The sequence below is a fragment of the Cyprinodon tularosa genome, unplaced genomic scaffold (assembly GCF_016077235.1).
Source record: "Cyprinodon tularosa strain WSP-4 unplaced genomic scaffold, ASM1607723v1 ctg93, whole genome shotgun sequence".
Lineage (NCBI taxonomy): Eukaryota > Metazoa > Chordata > Actinopteri > Cyprinodontiformes > Cyprinodontidae > Cyprinodon > Cyprinodon tularosa.
This window is the reverse complement of record NW_024039707.1, coordinates 1174187-1192652: the sequence shown is the minus strand read 5'-3', so window position 1 is coordinate 1192652 and position 18466 is coordinate 1174187. Positions and strand designations below refer to the sequence as shown.

The 18466-nt window shown below is 37.1% G+C and overlaps 1 protein-coding gene across 1 annotated transcript; it reads left to right on the top strand.

The window, feature by feature from the left end:
• The first annotated feature begins 7770 nt into the window (after positions 1-7770).
• On the top strand, positions 7771-9894 carry LOC119776405 (DNA damage-inducible transcript 4-like protein). Its single transcript, XM_038274798.1, has 3 exons — positions 7771-7890; positions 8019-8146; positions 8482-9894. Exons 2-3 carry the CDS (start codon positions 8041-8043, stop codon positions 8970-8972), a joined length of 597 nt encoding a protein of 198 aa, XP_038130726.1. The 5' UTR covers positions 7771-7890; positions 8019-8040; the 3' UTR covers positions 8973-9894.
• The last annotated feature ends 8572 nt before the right edge of the window (positions 9895-18466 follow it).

Genomic DNA, 18466 nt, shown 5'->3' with positions numbered 1-18466 from the left:
GCTCTAGAACAAAGGCTTCTATGTAATAACCCCACAATCTAGACCAGATTGTTGTTAGATGTAGAACACAGTAGTATATATATATAACAGCCAATAATTACACTATGGATCATTGTAGTGCCACCAAACATATAGCACACATAGATAACTTCATCTGAATCATACTACAAGCCTTACTTTGGGAATATTTGTTAAACTCTATTTTTAGAGATTTTTTCTTAGTTATTATAAGCATAAAACAGCCAATAATTACACTATAGATCATTGTAGTGCTACAAAACTCATATGGGTGAGTAGAACATGATATAATAACGTAAAATCAAGGGCCCAATGTAAAAAAAAAAATAGAAATTCCCCTTTAAGGACAGTTTGAAAAAAAGTTTTATTTGTGTGTGACATTAGATGAGAGTTTGTAACAAAAGTTTTATTTGTGAACAATAAGATTTATTTGAGTGCAACATGTTTATTTGTGAGTGATAAGATTTGTTTGTGTGAAACATGCTTTATGCATTTGCAACATGCATTTTTGTACACAACGTTTTGTGTACAAAAATGTAACTCCATATAGTTACAAATGTAGGTAGGTAACTTTAAATATTGATACACAGTCTGATTACATCTGTAATGAACACTAAAGGCTTGAAAGCTACTAATAGTCTATTAGACTATTAGTAGCTTTCATGAATTTGCCTTTGTCTGCATTTGCCTCCTGGCCTTTTGAGAACAGCTTATGAAGGAAATAACCTGATCCTCTGTGAACAGCACTGATACACCTTTTAAGTTGAAACCCAAAGAATGAACTTAGGGAATGTTGGTCAGGAAGGTTTGCTCAGGTCTGTTTTCCAGCTTTCCTACTTTAAATAAATATAATCCACTGGCTGGAAGTTTGAACACATGCAAAAAAATCCTGCCAAAGATGATGGTCTCAAAACGGGGGTTTCTATTGGTTGGTTGGTTGGTCACCTGATTGGTCTGCCTGTTGGCCAGTTTGCTCATTGGTAGTTTAGCTGCTTATTTGGTCAGTTTTTTTCTTGGCGTCTCAGTTTTTTTTAATGAAGGGCTCATCGACTGGTTGGTTTCTTTGTTAGCATCTTTATTGATGTTTGCTTAGTTGGTTTGATTGGCTTGGTTGGCTGATTGACTTTAGGAGGAGACTATTTGGTTTATTGACTAGTAAGCTGGTTAATTTTTTTTTTTTTTTTTTTGAAAAACAAAAAGACAGTTCTTTCTTTCTGTCACCCTGTAAAATTCGTTGCTACTTCACATTTAAAAAGCAAAATACATTCATATTTATAAACCTGATAAATAGAAAAATTACTTTAAATTTGAATTATTGAGCTCTGATTTATCTATTTAATCTATGAATCTATTTATAGTTTTTTAGTGAATTTTTTAGTTGCATACCAATTTATAAAACATGACCTCCCTGTGCCTGTGTTCCGCTTCGCAGTCTTATTCTCTGCAGCCCTGCTGTTTGTCAGCACTGTCTGCTATAACCTAGGCTGTAAGATTAACCAACATTACTGCACAGACTGTAGATAAGACTGAAACCTGCGGGATCAGGTTTCTACAATCAGACCCTTTTTAAAACGTTCCTATTTTGTAGGTCAATTAAAATTCCACATGCATCATATAACAGAAAAAGTTGATGATGGAACAATGTTTTTTTTTTATGCTTGTAAAGATTTTACTTGACAGTGCAGACCATCCAAGCTGAACGGCTGCCTCAGCAGAAAATGAACACAACTGAGATAAAAGTAGGTCAAATCTCAATGAAACCATCCTCATGACGCTGTGCATTCTTCAGCCGTGGCCTCATTGAAGATCTGCTTCAGATGCAGACACTCTTCTATTTAATCATTTTATCTTATTCCTTCATTATTCATGCATTCCCTGTATAACAAACCATTATTTTTAATTAATAGCAGATAAATTAATGTAAAGGAGCTGAAGTTTTTGGATATTTTTAGCATTCTATCTGTTGCACATGTTCATTGACCAAAACGCTTCTTTAAGTTTCCTTAGATCTGACATGCTTGGCTTCACAGGGGGTGTATCATTAGCTAGAGAATGTGACTTTTCTTCCCCCTGAGGCATATTTCTCACCATGTGACAGGGAGAAAGCTATCTGTTGAAGGCGCCCGCTGGATTCCATTACTGTTCATCCAGCAGAGCAGCTGGGGGCAACTGAGCCTGCTCCAGTTACAGCAAGAAAATCTCTGTAACCACAGAGTGTGCTGAGAGGTAAGCTGTTGATGAGCCACACTGCTGGGGTCAGTGTCGCTCCTGCCCAGTGCACACATGTTTACACACATTTAAAGGAATAGTACACCCAAAACATGATTAGCCTTCATTTTCTACTCACCCCCATGCTGAACAACACTCTGGAGTACTTTTTTGATATCTCAAATGCATCTGGAGATCTGGGAGGCTTCTTGCTGTCTGCTGACATTCAAATAATGGAGGTGCCCAGCGCCCGAGGCAGAAATGTCCATAAAAGTCCACAAAAAACGTGTCAATATTCCTCCATACTGCTCGTCCAATGTATTCCAAGTGTCCTGAGTGGGTAGCAACCAGAATTTACTCGAAACGAAGTCATTTAGAATGTTTTTAGAGCATAAACAGTAGTGTATAGGATTTCCTGAAAGCGCGCACCTGCGCGTTCACTACGCTACGGAAGCCGGCAGACCAAACCAGCGCATTCAGCTCGGCAAAGAACTCATGCTCTTCCTCAACACTGAAGTCCTCAGACATTTTTCTTTCGTTGTTTCTTTCTTTGCACAGGTAAACGGCACATTTCTTCTTCTACGCTTGCATTATTGGCAGAGCAGACGCTGAATGCGCACTTTCATCTGGTTTGGTCTGCCGGCTTCCGTAGCGTCGTGAACGCGCATGTGCGCGCTTTCAGGAAATCCTATACACTACTGTTTATGCTCTAAAAACATTCTAAATGACTTCGTTTTGAGTAAATTCTGGATGCTACCCACTCAGGACACTTGGAATACATTGGACGAGCAGTATGGAGGAATATTGACACGCTTTTTGTGGACTTTTATGGACCTTTCTGCCTCGGGCACCATAGACCTCTATTATTTGAATGTCAGCAGACAGCAAGAAGCCTCCCAGATCTCCAGATGCATTTGAGATATCAAAAAAGTACTCCAGAGTGTTGTTCAGCATGGGGGTGAGTAGAAAATGAAGGCTAATCATGTTTTGGGTGTACTATTCCTTTAATGACACCGAGCAGACACATTTTACTGTAGCCTTAGCCTGAAAGCTTATGTTTGCTTTAAACTTGCAGAGAAAAATTAATCCAAGTGCAAAGTTTTACTACAATTTTAAGTTGTCAATAGACCTTGGATTTTCTGAATGTCTTCTAAAGTTTTGATCTTTTCTTTCCTAGAATAAAAGATAAATAGGCCTATATTAAAACCATACTCATCTACTTTGCTCTGCAAAAGTATCATTGGAGCCACCTTCCCCTCTGATCACTGCCTAGAAATATTAGAAAAGAAAAGAAATGGGGGATACAAATTGTGGAATTGGGTTCAATGTAAGCAGATTAATGTTTTTTCTATCTGTCTACGCTGTAGACAGATACTACTTTTCAAAGAATCATCCTAAAATAGAGCATCCAGTGACTTTTATTCAGAAAAAGGCTTTGGTTAAGCTGTTCATTAAACTTGGCTAAATACAGCAAGTGTATTTGAAGAAAGGGTGACCAATATCTAAGTTCCTATAAGAGCAGACTAGAGAAGAACATGAGAAATTTCATGGGGTTTCTTTACAGATTTATTTCTTATAAATTTACTTGGTTGCTTCTTTAAAACATTTTGTGGGTATATTTTTGGTTAAAGATCTTCCTCAGAAAGTCATCTGCAAACCTCAGACAGGCTTATTTTGCCTTATCATCTCTGGAACCCATTGACCAGCCTCACCACTCATCTTTCAGCAGCTTCACTGACTCCTGCTCAGATATCACACTATCCCTCTTCAGATATTCAAGGCCATTCATAACTCGGCTCCTCCGTGCCTCAGCTGCAGATTCCTTCTCCATCCACCTCTGTGTGTCCTTTGTCTGACTGTCTACCATAAATACTGACCCATTAAAAAAAGACCATAGTATGAGAAACTAATACAAAACATTCAGATCGAACTTACAGTTCTTCTTCAGTCACTTTGGTTTATTTCTTACATCAATATTTAAATTGTTTTAACAGTTAATGCTGTTTTCAAATCAAATAGCAAAAACTTCAAAGCTGGTTAATTACCTGCAAAAGCGTGTCGCTTACTCAAAATGGGAAACTTATTTCTCAAAAGTTAAAATTCTTGTCAATGACTGTCAATGTCATCAAAATGACATTTCCCGACACCCTTGTTTATGTACAAGATTTTGAAATGGCTTTGTCATGTTTACCAATGCAAAGAATTCAGATCTTTCTGAGACTACCTGAAAATGACAACCCTATATAATATTTGCTCTGCCATTTAAAAAAGCAAAGTTACACATTACTGCATTTAGTGAGCTTCAGTACATAATACTGAATATTTATGTTTTTTATAAACATTTCCTGCATATATATTTGCATTTCTAATTTGTTCAAAACATTGTGCAAAAGAAAAAAATGTATTTACAACAAACATTAACCCCCTTTCTGTAGGGACATTATAGTGTATTTGGAGACGAAGAAACAACACATGAACAGAATATCATTCATGTAGATCCAGATGTTCCTCTCTGCCTGCCAACATAGTTTCATCTACATCAGGACTCCCAAAATTAGGGGTCTGGTCCTACCAGCAGGGGGGCACAAATACCAATTGGGGTTTTCCATTCATTGTTTTGGTCTCCCCCAGGTATATGAAGGGCCAAAATATATCATAAAATACTTAAATGTACAATAAAATAAGTAGATGTCACATTTATTTATTTATCTTATATGTGATTAAAATATCAAGCATACCATTAAATGGTGATATGCACCATTAGATCAATAATATAAATTTAAAATTGTGAAATGAATAGATAAGTGTCATTTAAAAACTATTTGTGTTCCAACTGTTTCATTATCATGTTTCAATCTTAATTTACCTTTTACTCTGCTTTTACATCTCTTCTATTTTACTGTTTAATAAAATTGTCCTTGTATTGAATTGTGCTATGCAAATAAACTTGCCTTGCAATTTGAAATTTGGTGGAAGAAGCAGAAGTGATAACTGGTTACATTTACTCCATTAAATTTATTTATGTACATTTTTTTTTTTTTTTATTCACTCTCAGGAGTGGTTTTCCTGCATTTTATTTTTACTTGAGCAGATATATGATGAGCTATTGCTACTCTTATTTGTGTAAAATGTCTGGCCTATTTTATACAAATATGCATGAGAGAAACACACCTTCAGTTAATGTCTGAGACCTTTTTTTGGCTCCAGTTTCTTTATTTTAATGTTATTTTCTATTTGCTGATCCTGTCTTGTCATTTGAAGGTCAAGAGGGAAAATATAAGTTATGTAACCCTTTTCTAACCTATATACACTCACCGGCCACTTTATTAGGTACCCCATGCTAGTAACGGGTTGGACCCCCTTTTGCCTTCAGAACTGCCTCAATTCTTCGTGGCATACATTCAACAAGGTGCTGGAAGCATTCCTCAGGGAGTTTAGTCCATATTGACATGATGGCATCACACAGTTGCCGCAGATTTGTCGGCTGCACATCCATGATGCAAATCTCCCGTTCCACCACATCCCAAAGATGCTCTATTGGATTGAGATCTGGTGACTGTGGAGGCCATTTAAGTACAGTGAACTCATTGTCATGTTCAAGAAACCAGTCTGAGATGATTCCAGCTTTATGACATGGCGCATTATCCTGCTGAAAGTAGCCATCAGAAGTTGGGTACATTGTGGTCATAAAGGGATGGACATGGTCAGCAACAATACTCAGGTAGGCTGTGGTGTTGCAACGATGCTCAATTGGTACCAAGGGGCCCAAAGAGTGCCAAGAAAATATTCCCCACACCATGACACCACCACCACCAGCCTGAACCGTTGATACAAGGCAGGATGGATCCATGCTTTCATGTTGTAGACGCCAAATTCTGACCCTACCATCCGAATGTCGCAGCAGAAATCGAGACTCATCAGACCAGGCAACGTTTTTCCAATCTTCTATTGTCCAATTTCGATGAGCTTGTGCAAATTGTAGCCTCAGTTTCCTGTTCTTAGCTGAAAGGAGTGGCACCCGGTGTGGTCTTCTGCTGCTGTAGCCCATCTGCCTCAAAGTTCGACGTACTGTGCGTTCTGAGATGCTCTTCTGCCCACCTTGGTTGTAACGGGTGGTTATTTGAGTCACTGTTGCTCCTCTGACCTCTAGCATCAACAAGGCATTTCCGCCCACAGAACTGCCGCTCACTGGATGTTTTTTCTTTTTCGGACCATTCTCTGTAAACCCTAGAGATGGTTGTGCGTGAAAATCCCAGTAGATCAGCAGTTTCTGAAATACTCAGACCAGCCCTTCTGGCATCAACAATCATGCATCGTTAAAGTCACTCGAATCACCTTTCTTCCCCATGCTGGTGCTCGGTTTGAACTGCAGGAGATTGTCTTGACCATGTCTACATGCCTAAATGCACTGAGTTGCCGCCATGTGATTGGCTGCTTAGAAATTAAGTGTTAACGAGCAGTTGGACAGATGTACCTAATAAAGTGGCCGGTGAGTGTATACAATACTATCAGTAATGAATTCAGATTTTATAGCAAAAGTTGTTAGAATTTTTTTTCTAACAATTTCTTCCACCCAAAATAGTTGTCTAATTACTAAATGTTATTTACATTTATTTTTTTTATCTGATTAAAAAAATGCAGATAACTGTATGTAGTTTGTAAATTCACATAATCTTTGAAACATTAAATTAGATGTTATGATCAGTTACTTAATCACCTTTTCACCAAAATTAACTTTTATTTCAGTCATTATTTAGATTAATACTTTTTATTTTTACTTGAGTAAAAATATGAGAAAGTAGTTGTGCTGCTTTTACTTGAGTATAACTTTGGGAATTATCTCCCCAACCTCTGGGAAGGGGTGAGAATCTGTCACTATCATGCGCAACTGACTGAAAGCTGCGCAAAATTATTAAAAAGAATAATAAAAAAAAAAAAATGAAAAAACTGTAAATAAACAGTATTATAATACAAAGCAACACATAGCAACAATATGTTTTGTTTTGTAGAGTTTGTCTACGATTTCTTCTTCTTTTTCTTTCATAAGGTTTTAAAAACATTTCATGTACTGTGTCAGATGATGGAGAACTTTGTAATGATTTTAACTGACACTTGTTTTATGTCAATTGTTTATATGTTTGAATTGTGTAAATAAAGTGCTGTTAAAAGTCGAAAAGTCTTCTTCTTCTTCTTCTGAGGTTTTATAGCGGTTAGCAAACTACATGTAGTTAAAGGTGCATTACCGCCACCAACTAATAAGGACTAAAACAGGAAACAAGACACCCCCAGAAAAAAAATAAAATAAAATAATTATAATAATAATTTCCGAACTGTTTAACTTAACCACAAATAATAAATACTTAATAACATTTGCCCTCATAATTTCTAAGTTATCTTTAAGTCATCGTTACTCTGCCAGTTTCTGATGGCGCTTGGGAGATGATGTTTTTAGCCAATCAGGAATGATTTAGGATTGGATTTGTAAGCCGCGTCGTGATTGGTTAAACCCTCTGAGCAGCTGACTTGATGAAGGTATAAATAAGACTGCGAACCGGTGCTGGTTTAACGTGTTTGAATGGGAGGGTACGTATGCTGAATGAAAGAGAGCGTGGGGTGTGATTATTTATGAAACTTAACTTATTTTTCGCACTATACGTGTCTAAGGTGAGTAGTTTATTATTACTACTAATTTTGTCAAAGCAGTAATACGTTTTAATGTAATAATTTCGTCAGTTTGAAACGTTTTACCTCTTTATAAAGCGGCTAATTGAAATATTTTTACATTTTTGTAGGTTTATTAACACCACTGGATGAATGAAAACTGTCACAATGGTCGCTACCAGTAAATTAAAGGCAAAAAACGGTGAGTGTATTTCGGAGCTGGTTGAAAGGCGCTACGACCACGTGTGCATCGAGAAAGGTAAACCTGCAGGGGGGGGGTCTCTGTGTGCTTATTGCTGGAGAAGGGGTTGATTATTTCCAACTGCTTGTTTGTCTCTGTGTGGTGCATGGATGCAGCAGTGGAGGAGGGGGGATGAAGTCATCCCCTTTCTGCAAAACAAGCTGCAGCTGATGCTTCAAGTGAACATTTCTGTAATCTGTTTTCTTGATTATTCTATGCCTTTTTTATTTATTTGACACATCTTTGAGATGCAGCATGCAATGTTATGTTACACAGCTGCATGCATATGTTTTAACTGGCTAACTGTGATGCATTAAATATGATTTAATTTTTACAATATTTGGGTTTTGCAGAGCTGGATTTCTGGGATCGCTGCATGGCTGAGCCCCAAGTGTCTGCTGATGTCACAGAGGACAGAAGCTGCCATCAGTTGGCTAAGATGTTTGAAAACTGCCTGTCCCGAGCCAAAAAAACGACATTGCACTGCTCCTCTGTGCTGGTCCCAGAGACGCTGACTAGGAAGATAGCTCGTGAGGTCCTTTGGCTGGCGTCCTCTGAGCCCTGTGGCCTGAGAGGCTGCATCCTGTACATCTACCTGGAGCTGGAGAAGGGCTGCAAACAGCTGGAGCGCATTGCCTATGACGCCTCTGTAGTGCCCACATTCGAGCTGACTCTAGTGTTCAAGCAGGATGGTTCGGTGTGGCCCAGCCTGCGGGACTTTCTCTTTATGGGTTCTTGCTTTGGCCCAACCTTCAGGCACGTCCTTAAACTGAGTCCAGGCTTCCGACTGGTGAAGAAAAAACTGTACTCTTCCTCGGCTGGCACCGTGATAGAGGGGTGTTGAACTATGTTGGAAGTGAGGAAAAGGGAAATGCACTTGAACTCTTTTTGTTCAGCAGTTTGTCGCTCCCAACTTTCAGCCAGTCAGCTTGGGATGTAATAAGATTTTAAACTCAAAACAAGCCAGACATTTTCTGACTCTGGTTTCAGAGTCCGGAAAAGTTTTTTTTCTTTTTCTTTTTTTTTTCTTGGAGCAGTTCTTTGCTCATGCACAGTTTTAAAACTTGCCTGTCCAAATGAATGTAAAAGTGTTCGCACAAACATGTTTGCAAGGATCATACTGTTCTGTTCAAGGCACTAGCCACTTTGTAGATGCATCTGGGTTTTCAGATGCAATAAATGTAAGCTACAGTAACATGGTGGGATATTTTTTTTGTCTTAAAAGAATGCAATGCAAGCATAAGTTTGGGGTTAAGAAGCAAGTGTGTTCTTTTCATGCTCTATAGCAGTTTTCTCGCTTTAAACTCTGCGCTTATGACCCGTTAGGCTTGCATCCATACATGTATGTTTTGCTTGCTTTGCTCTGTAGTGTGTTTTTAAAGGCTTAAATTAATATTTCTTGCACATTGAGCTTAAATCTTCGATCTAAAGTCCTTTACTCTGCTCACGAGTCTATAGAACGATGGTAATTCTGCCTGATTCTAACCTGAAATATTACATTTGTAAATGAGACATTAAAACGCTGTTTAGGGCATTCTTGTTGCTCCTTGACTCAAAATGACCAGGCAGAGCCGACGGAGCTGAGAGTTCAGGTTTGAACTTGTCATAGACCGCTTGAACTGGAATAGAAATGTATGTTCTGCACTTTGATCACAGCATCAGACTGTTCTGTGTAAATGTTTTAATACATTTTTATTTTTATACTGAGAGATTCACCTTTTCAAAGCAAGAGCCTTTATATACCATTAAACGTTTGGTTAACCTGGTGTTCATGTGGCTTTTTTTTTTTTGTGGACTTCCAAAAAACATTTTCCATTTATTTTCAAAAGAAAAAAACTAAATTTTGTTTTTGATCGGCTAGCTTAATGAGTGTCTAATATACTCTTTGACAGACATTAAAATTAAAATACAAGACAATAATTGGACTTTGCACCAAGTTTGACCTTGTTAAATTGAGCTTCGTCATATTTTCCATTAGAGCTGGGCGATATGGCGATATATATCGTGAGGACGAGAGAAACATGTCTATCGTGACCTTTCTCCTCTATTTTTTCTATCGTGATAAACTTCTTTATTATTATTACTGCTAATATACATTTTAATATAATCTGTTAATATAACATTTTGCGTTTTTGCTATGCAAACTCTAAGTGTATATAACGAAAAAAAAAAGAGAATAAAAAGATAATGTGTAGAGAACGTGGTTTTGCGACACTACACCGCTTTACGTCACGCGGCTTTGCACCATACGTTTGCGACATTACTGATGGAGAGAGCCCGTGAAATTTCTTTCTGGCTTGAAAAAAAATTAATGATGGACACCCAAGAAGATTTTACCGTTAAAGCGGAGCTGCCTGGCTTATATGCTAGTTGTCGGGCTGAAGTGGAGAGAGAGGTACGCAGTGGTGCGACGCATTATGCGTTGACTACGGACATGTGGATGAGTAGAGCAACACAGCCTTATATGAGTCTCACCATCCTTATCACGGACTGGACCCTCCGCGCTCGGTGTCTACAGACCGTGTACTTTCCTGAGGACCACACCGGAGTGATGCTCGCCCAAGGTATGAGCCTGACATTGCTATGCACTTTTGTACGTTCGCTAGTTTTACTATTATTGGTTTTACTAATATGCTTACACCAATGAACTGTGTGCTTTTACAGCATACGCATCCATTACTGGACCTCACTGATATAATTTATTCTGAAGGGGGGAAAAGTGAAGGCTACTGCACCTGTGAGTGTTGTGTTTACACACAAAGGTGCTGTAGCCTTCACTTTTTCCCCTTTAGAGTAAATCATACTGTGTGTATTAGTGTGTACTGTTTGTTATAGTTTGTTGTATAGTACTGTTGTGTTCCATGTTTTTAAACTGTGCAGCACGTTTCTCTTGTGACTGCTGAAAAATAAAGAGAACAACTGAAACACCCATAATTGTGGTACAGGTCGTATGATGGATCACATTTTTAACTACACTGACACTCCTATCCAGTAGAACATGTGGGCATTTTAATTAATGTATTACCAGTGCAGACACATTTCTTCTTAAATAGGCGAGGCGCCTCCTAGTGGAAAACAAGGTAAGTGAAAGACAAGAGAAAAAACTGGCCTTGGAATTTTATAAAATGTCAATAACAAATGAATATTAAATGATTAATTACTGCAGCGCAATAGCCAAGATTCTATACTGTTCACTGTCATGGCCGCAAATTGCATAACTGGTGTTCTTGGTTTGGGGTTGGGATTCTCATATTAGGAAACAAGATGATGGGTAAAAAATAGGCGATGAAAGATTTTTTTCAACCCTGTCCATCTGACGGACTATGAAAACATAAAATGCAACATCAGTTGTGGTATATCGTGATATATATCGTTATCGTGATATAAAATAATCCATATCGTGATATAGTATTTTTTCCATATCGCCCAGCCCTATTTTCCATAAATGACAAGGTGAACAATTTTTGGTATAAAATCCTAATATTTTTCTAAAATGCTTTTCTTAAACTATACATTTTTATTGATACATTGGTGTTAGTGGGTCAAGGGTAGTATGAAATTTCAAATGTGCTGCCTAAGAAAAGGCCATTTTTGATGCAGATTTAACTCTAACGGTTTTGTTTAGATGATTCACTGTTAATTTTACAGATTCAACGTTTAGTTCTGTGTATAAAAAAAAAATTTTGGGTTCAAAACACTTGAAGTTGAAGCATTTTTCTATGCAAGAGAAAGTGTGGCCAGGTTAGATTGTTTTGCAGTTAAATTTGGTTCCAGGTTTGCATGTTTTTTTTTTTTTTATTAACGTTCAACTTGCAGAAACACTCAAACTTTCTACAAAATGCATATTGCCAAGTTAATAGGTAATGGATGCTGTTTTTCTAAGGCAGTCTACTTGTACAAAATGGTGTTTTAGAGGCAGAAATTGGTTCATTTTTGGGGTGACTTATTTTCAAACCATCCTTTAGTAAAAGCATTTTAGGCTGAAGAAGGGCTACCCTGGTCCTATAGTTTGGCCCCTGTGTAAAACCTCACCAATAAAGCAGTGATGTAACTGATGCACAAGCCCCTGAACAGACTGACACTGTTATTGCAGTTAATGAAAAGCTCACATGATGTGATGTAAGCAGCACTGTCATCTCGAGGCACACAGCAGCCTCTGATCCCATTGCCCCGCTGCATTAATGTGGGTCAGCAGCACAACTGTGTATTTATTGTGTGAATGTCTGAGGCAGCAGATTCCATCAAACGTATGATGTAAACTTAAAATAAACATGCAGTGTTAAACCTTTATTTAAAATAAAATGTTCATTGTAAAGTGATGTTTTTCCATTATAACCAACTTCAAAGGTGTTAGGCTAACTATTTCTGTCTCTATGTCAAGATGAGCCAGCTGTTACCTGGCTAGGCTCTCATGTTTTAGTTCACATTTCTGAAATGTATAAATTTCTACATATGAGACCAAAAAGGAAAAAATGCTTGAAGATTTCTTGCCTCCTTGCTGTAATGACTAAGCTTTATGTCTTGCCCGATCACTGTGCCTTTTTGTCTGCCTTCTAATTTGAGAGAGTTTCCCTTTAGCATCAAAATGTAAATGTGATCAAAATATATTGAGTTATATATTATATTAAAATACTGGATAAATAAACAAATAGTAAGATAAAACGTGGGTTATAAAAGTTTTGTCCAAGCCAGGCTGTTGGCTTAATTCGCTCTGATAAGATTTCTTTTCTTTTTTTGCTCTTTGTAAAGTTGCTATCCTTTATTTTCAGATGTGATGTCTACCCTCATATTGTAAAGATTTAAATTATCTTTTGAATTTCTGAATTAAAGACTTTGTGTAGGTAAGTTATTTTTCATATACCTTATCTGATAATTGTTGGAATCAGTGGCTGGAATGAAAAGTTCTCTGTTTAACAATGTTTGGTTAATTAGATTTTTTTCTGTATTTTTAATAATAGTTTAACTTTATTGATCTAACATCAATGGGTCAAAATGTACCTCTGCATTTAACCCATCCCCTTGGGGAGCAGTGGGATGCCATTGTGCGGCCCCCGGGGAGCAGTGTGGGGTGAAGGGTCTTGCTCAGGAACCCAGAGTGGAGGCTGTGGGGATCAAACCCGATACTTGCAATCTTCTCAGAGCACAAGCGCACTGCTCTAATCACTAGACCAACACTCCCCTAGTGATGGAAACGATTAGAAATGAATGGGAACTGTGTTTTTCAATGTTTGACACTTTAGGCTAATAAGTTATCAGTTTATCTTCCTATGTTAAGTTGAGCCTTAAGGTTAATCTTCTTGGCTCCAGTTTCACATTTTAAGTTGAATATTAAAAGTGTTATATTAGCCTTCTCATTTAACATCTTTCTCTTATGGTTGGAGGAACAGCTAAGTCACACTGTTTCCCTGCATCTTCCTGCTTTGTAATATTTTTGACTTTTTTCTGTACTTTTAGCAGCAAAGCTTGGCTTGGCGAGGGTAACTAAAGATTTTTCTGTCTGCAGTTTGATCGATTTTGCTTTTCTCTGATCTTTTTATTTTTATTTTACAAACATTTTTAGAGAGGTAAATTAGGCCAATCCTCTGATTTATATTAATCTCTAAAAATAATATAGAAAATGAATAAGCCTATCATTAAAGCAAGTGAGTTTTATGTTTTTTTATGTTGTTTTGCAAGTGCAGGGTGATGTTTTTATGTTTTCCTTTGTTAAGCTGAAGTGTTTTTAATCTATAATTTCATACTTCAACCAATAACTATGGTAACATGAATAAGTGAGTTTAAATTAGAAATCGACTGATACACTCTTCTTTAACAATGATACCAATTTATTCAATATCAGTCCAACCGATCCCTGGTATGTGCTGCTGATTTTTGAGGGTGAGTCTTTAGGCTGATATTGGTTTCATCTTCTTGATTTACATGATAAAAATGACAATGATAAGAAATGATTAGACAACCTATTCACAAGTCTTAATTTGAACAAAGTAAACATTAACAAATCAAACAAAACATTAACGATGGATAGCAAACAAACGGAGCAGCAATGCAGGCACTTCATGTGATCTTAGAGCTTGGCTGCTGAATGCACTAATGAATCAGTCGAAGCGTGCAGGTATCGGCCGATATCCTTAGCAAAAAATGGTTATATATATGCCATAAATATCAGCCAGCCGTTTGTCATGTGCAGAGTTTGTTCCTTGTAGGATAACTGGTGTTTGCTTCTCTATGCTAAAAACTTTCCTTGGTTCCATTTGGATGTTTTTTCTACTTGATTTAAAAGATTTATAATAAAGTGAAATGTAATAAGTTAGGTCTTATTGTATATCTTTGCCCTGGCTAGAAAAAAGTTTTTTCAGTGTCTCCTGTCTGCATTTTAGGTTAAGCATCCTTTCTGTTAAGACTTATATTCTTTGTATAAGAAAAAGGAAATCTAACTTAATACTAACGACCTCCCTTTCAGAGGCATAGACCAGTATCAGGTATTGCAGGCCAACAAGGAACCCAAAACGACACCCCATTCCTAAAGGTTCCATTTGCATGTCTTCTCCGGCAAAACAAGTTTTTGTGCTACTATATAAAGCTTTGAACTCTATGCTAATTTTGAAATTTTTTATTGAAAAAGCTTCCTGGATGGGAAGCAAAACATTTTCAAACTTGTAAACAAAGTCCAGTGGATCGTTTTTTAACAATTTTGGAATGACTATGACCTGGATGGCTGAGAATCTTCACCAGCAACTTAATACTTTCATCTAAACTGGCAAATGTAATGAACTTGAGGAACAAAGAGTATATGTATAAAATGGAACTATTTGATTCTGTATATTAGCATGTTTTGCCATATTAGGTCAACTTTTATTCCCCCTCTCTAATGTGAGCTAACCTCACTTTCAAATGTTTTACGTTTTTGAAAGATTTGACATCTATGAAGTCTTAAGTATCTGATTTTTGTAAAGTAAACAAAACAAAGTGTTTATCTGTTTAACATCTTTATCAACTCCTTAGGAAAAGAAACTCTTAGTAGTTAAATTTAATTTTCCTTTGGGATCAATAAAGTATTTTTGAATTGAATCAAATCCTGTCTGGGTGATGATCTCTTCTCATTCTTCACTTCCTTTACTCTTCAACATTTTATTACCTTTATGAGTTTGGAAGTGATAAATCTAGTTCTCATCTAATATCTGCAGAAAACTGTATCAACATTTTTGCATAATGAGTTTAATTCATTGTCTACTGCATTCTGCATGTGCGTTTTACTGTTCTCTTGAAGAAAAAAAGTCTAATGTATATAAGTTTAATAAGTGGTCACTCAAACATAGTAATGTAAGATGGAAAAGTACTAAAAATGTTTTCATGCAGCTGAAACTGATATCTCAGCTCCACTATGCTGGCCTGACAGCTCATTTGCCAAAGCTTGTGAATCTAATGGTGGCACTTGAGATCCTTGGTGTCAGCATGATTCATCTAAGCTTGGACAGAGAGGGACGAAGTTTTGTTGTGCTGCCAAGACCTATCAGAGTCAATCTTACAGAGGAGCTGATCTGCCTACAGATTTTTAGGCGCTTTGAGCCACCTCTCTATCCCTCAGGGGGCTGACAGGGAGGCTCAGAGTCACAGGATCAGCCTGTTTGTTGTGCAGCTCTAGGAGATATGCCAGGCGAGTGTCTCCATGTTTCCTGCTGACCTGTTTAACAACCTCTTTTTTAGAAGATGGAAATCTGATCAACTTGGCTGTAGAGCACTGTAACTGCTGGTGTGTTTATCTCCCTGCTATGTTTGTGTATATTTTATGTTAACAGTGATTTTTTTTCTTCTTTTTTGTGTTTTATCTTTTCTGTATGCTAAAGTTGACACTATTTTAGTGGGTCTTGTGTTGCATTATATCAGCAAAACGTGTCATTTTCAGCCTTCAGTATCTTGTCATCAAACTTTTATATAAAAACAGTGGTATGTTGGTTATTACAACAAAATGTAATTTATTTAAGACTAAAGTTTCCTTTTTGAGTTACTCATAGTTTGAAAATGAATTTGGATATCCAACAAATGTAAACATAAGACAATCAGTGTTAAAGATGACCTGAGTTATTTACTACTGGAGGATTAAGGGATTGGGTGAAATAAGATCTTCCCCGCATCTAAAAATCATGTCAGCCTTGTATATTGATCTTTTGCTTTGAACAAACATGTAGTGTCTCTCTAACATACTGATCCTACTCTTGTCCATTTTTCTTGTCCCAACAAATACCTCAAACTCACCTTTCACCCTCTTAATCTCCTCTGCACACTCATCTCAATCTACTCCATCTTATTTGTCCTCTCTTCTTGGTCTCTCTCCTGCTAGGCTCATGCTGACTACTGGTAAACAAACTCATCCACATTCCATCCTATACTTCTCAGATCTTTACCTGTTCGTCTTTTCCTCTCATTCCCACTTGTTTGTTCCCTCTGGCAGATTTGTACATGGGCAATATGGCACACTGCCCAGGGTGGCATGGCTAAGGGGGTGCAACTCTCACACTAAATAAATTATAGATGCACATCAGTCATATAGGTTTTCCATTGCACAAATCAAACATCCATCCATACATCCTTCTATCCACACATCCTAACAGATGGTAATACATGCTATACTAATTTACGATAACACAAAGGAAGTATTTCAATGCCTTTGAGCAGTTAGACCGACGATAAGTTAAGACAGGAGGGAAAGCAAAATAAATAGGCTGGTCAAAGCTGGACTGATTTACTGCACATTCATTACAAATTCCTTGAAACATCATTTGTAATTTCATAAAAGCAGCAAACAATTAAAGACAACACATTCTGTCTTTCTATATTCAACTTCAAAAACAGTTTTTAAAGCCACGGGTGGATAGTAACTTGTTACACTTACCCAGCATTTGCTTAGTAAATTTTAGAAAATATTTTACTTTTTGGATTAGCAGTGTTTGCAGTGCTTTACTGTACTTTTTCTGAAAAGTTTAGATAACCTGTCATTAAAGACAATCAGCTGCCAGTAAAATACATTGAAATTGACAAAAATAAATATAAAATAAATGGAAATCATGACATTGTTTACTTTATGTCATGATGGGTTCTTTGAGTTAAGCCCAAAATGCAGAACACACACGGAAACGGGGTAAAAGTTCAACAGAGTTTATTATGGTTCACAAGCGCACGATAAAGAATATGATCTGGAACAGGTTCAGGGCTGGTTCACTAAAGTCTTGACTGGGACTGGAGACTGTTGGTTAGCAGAGTTCATGGGAAGCTAAGCGTCTAGCTTCAGGCTTAGCATAGCAGACCTTGATCTGAGCTTCCAGCTCATTGCAGAGAACAACAGGGAATATCCACATAGGATTCTTCAGGGTGATTCCACATAGGAACCTTCAGGTTGGCTCACCAGGGCAGATTAGCAGGTTAAGCTCTCCTAGGGCTTCAGACCAGAGACTGGTTTCCTGTGATGCAGCTCCTCTTGAGCTTCAGACCAGAGACTGGTTTCCTGTGATGCAGCTCCTCTTGAGCTTCAGACCAGAGACTGGTTTCCAGTGAGGCAGCTCTTCCTGAGCTTCAGACCAGAGACAGGTTTCCAGTGAGGCAGCTCTTCCTGAGCTTCAGACCAGAGACAGGTTTCCAGTGAGGCACAGATAAAGGAGAGATTAGAATCAGATCTCACGCTAGAGACAACTAAGATTCAATCTGAAACAGAGGCTCTGGAAGCTAACCAACTAAGATCAACACTACGGCGTGGAAGCAAGGTCTGGCAGGGGCTTATAAAGGAGAGGTCTCCTGATGAGAGGATTAACAACAGGTGTGCAGGAAGACTCCAGCCCTAGGAGACCCACGGCGCACTCTGCTGGAGACAGAGGGTAATCTCCAGATCCCAGCAGTAACTCCAGTCCTAAAGGAAAGAAACACAGAACAGAAGAGGATCCTCGGCGCCCTCTGGTGGGCAAGCCTGAGGATCCCAACAATACACACACATATATATATATATATATATATATATATATATATATATATATATATATATATATATATATACATACATATATATATATATATATATATACATACATATATATATATACATACATATATGTGTATATATATATATGTGTATATATATATACATATATGTGTATATATACATATATATATATATATATATATATACATACATATATATATATATATATATATATATGTATGTATATATATATATATATATACATACATATATATATATATATATATATATACATACATATATATATATATATATATATATATATATACATACATATATATATATATATATATATATATATATATATATAT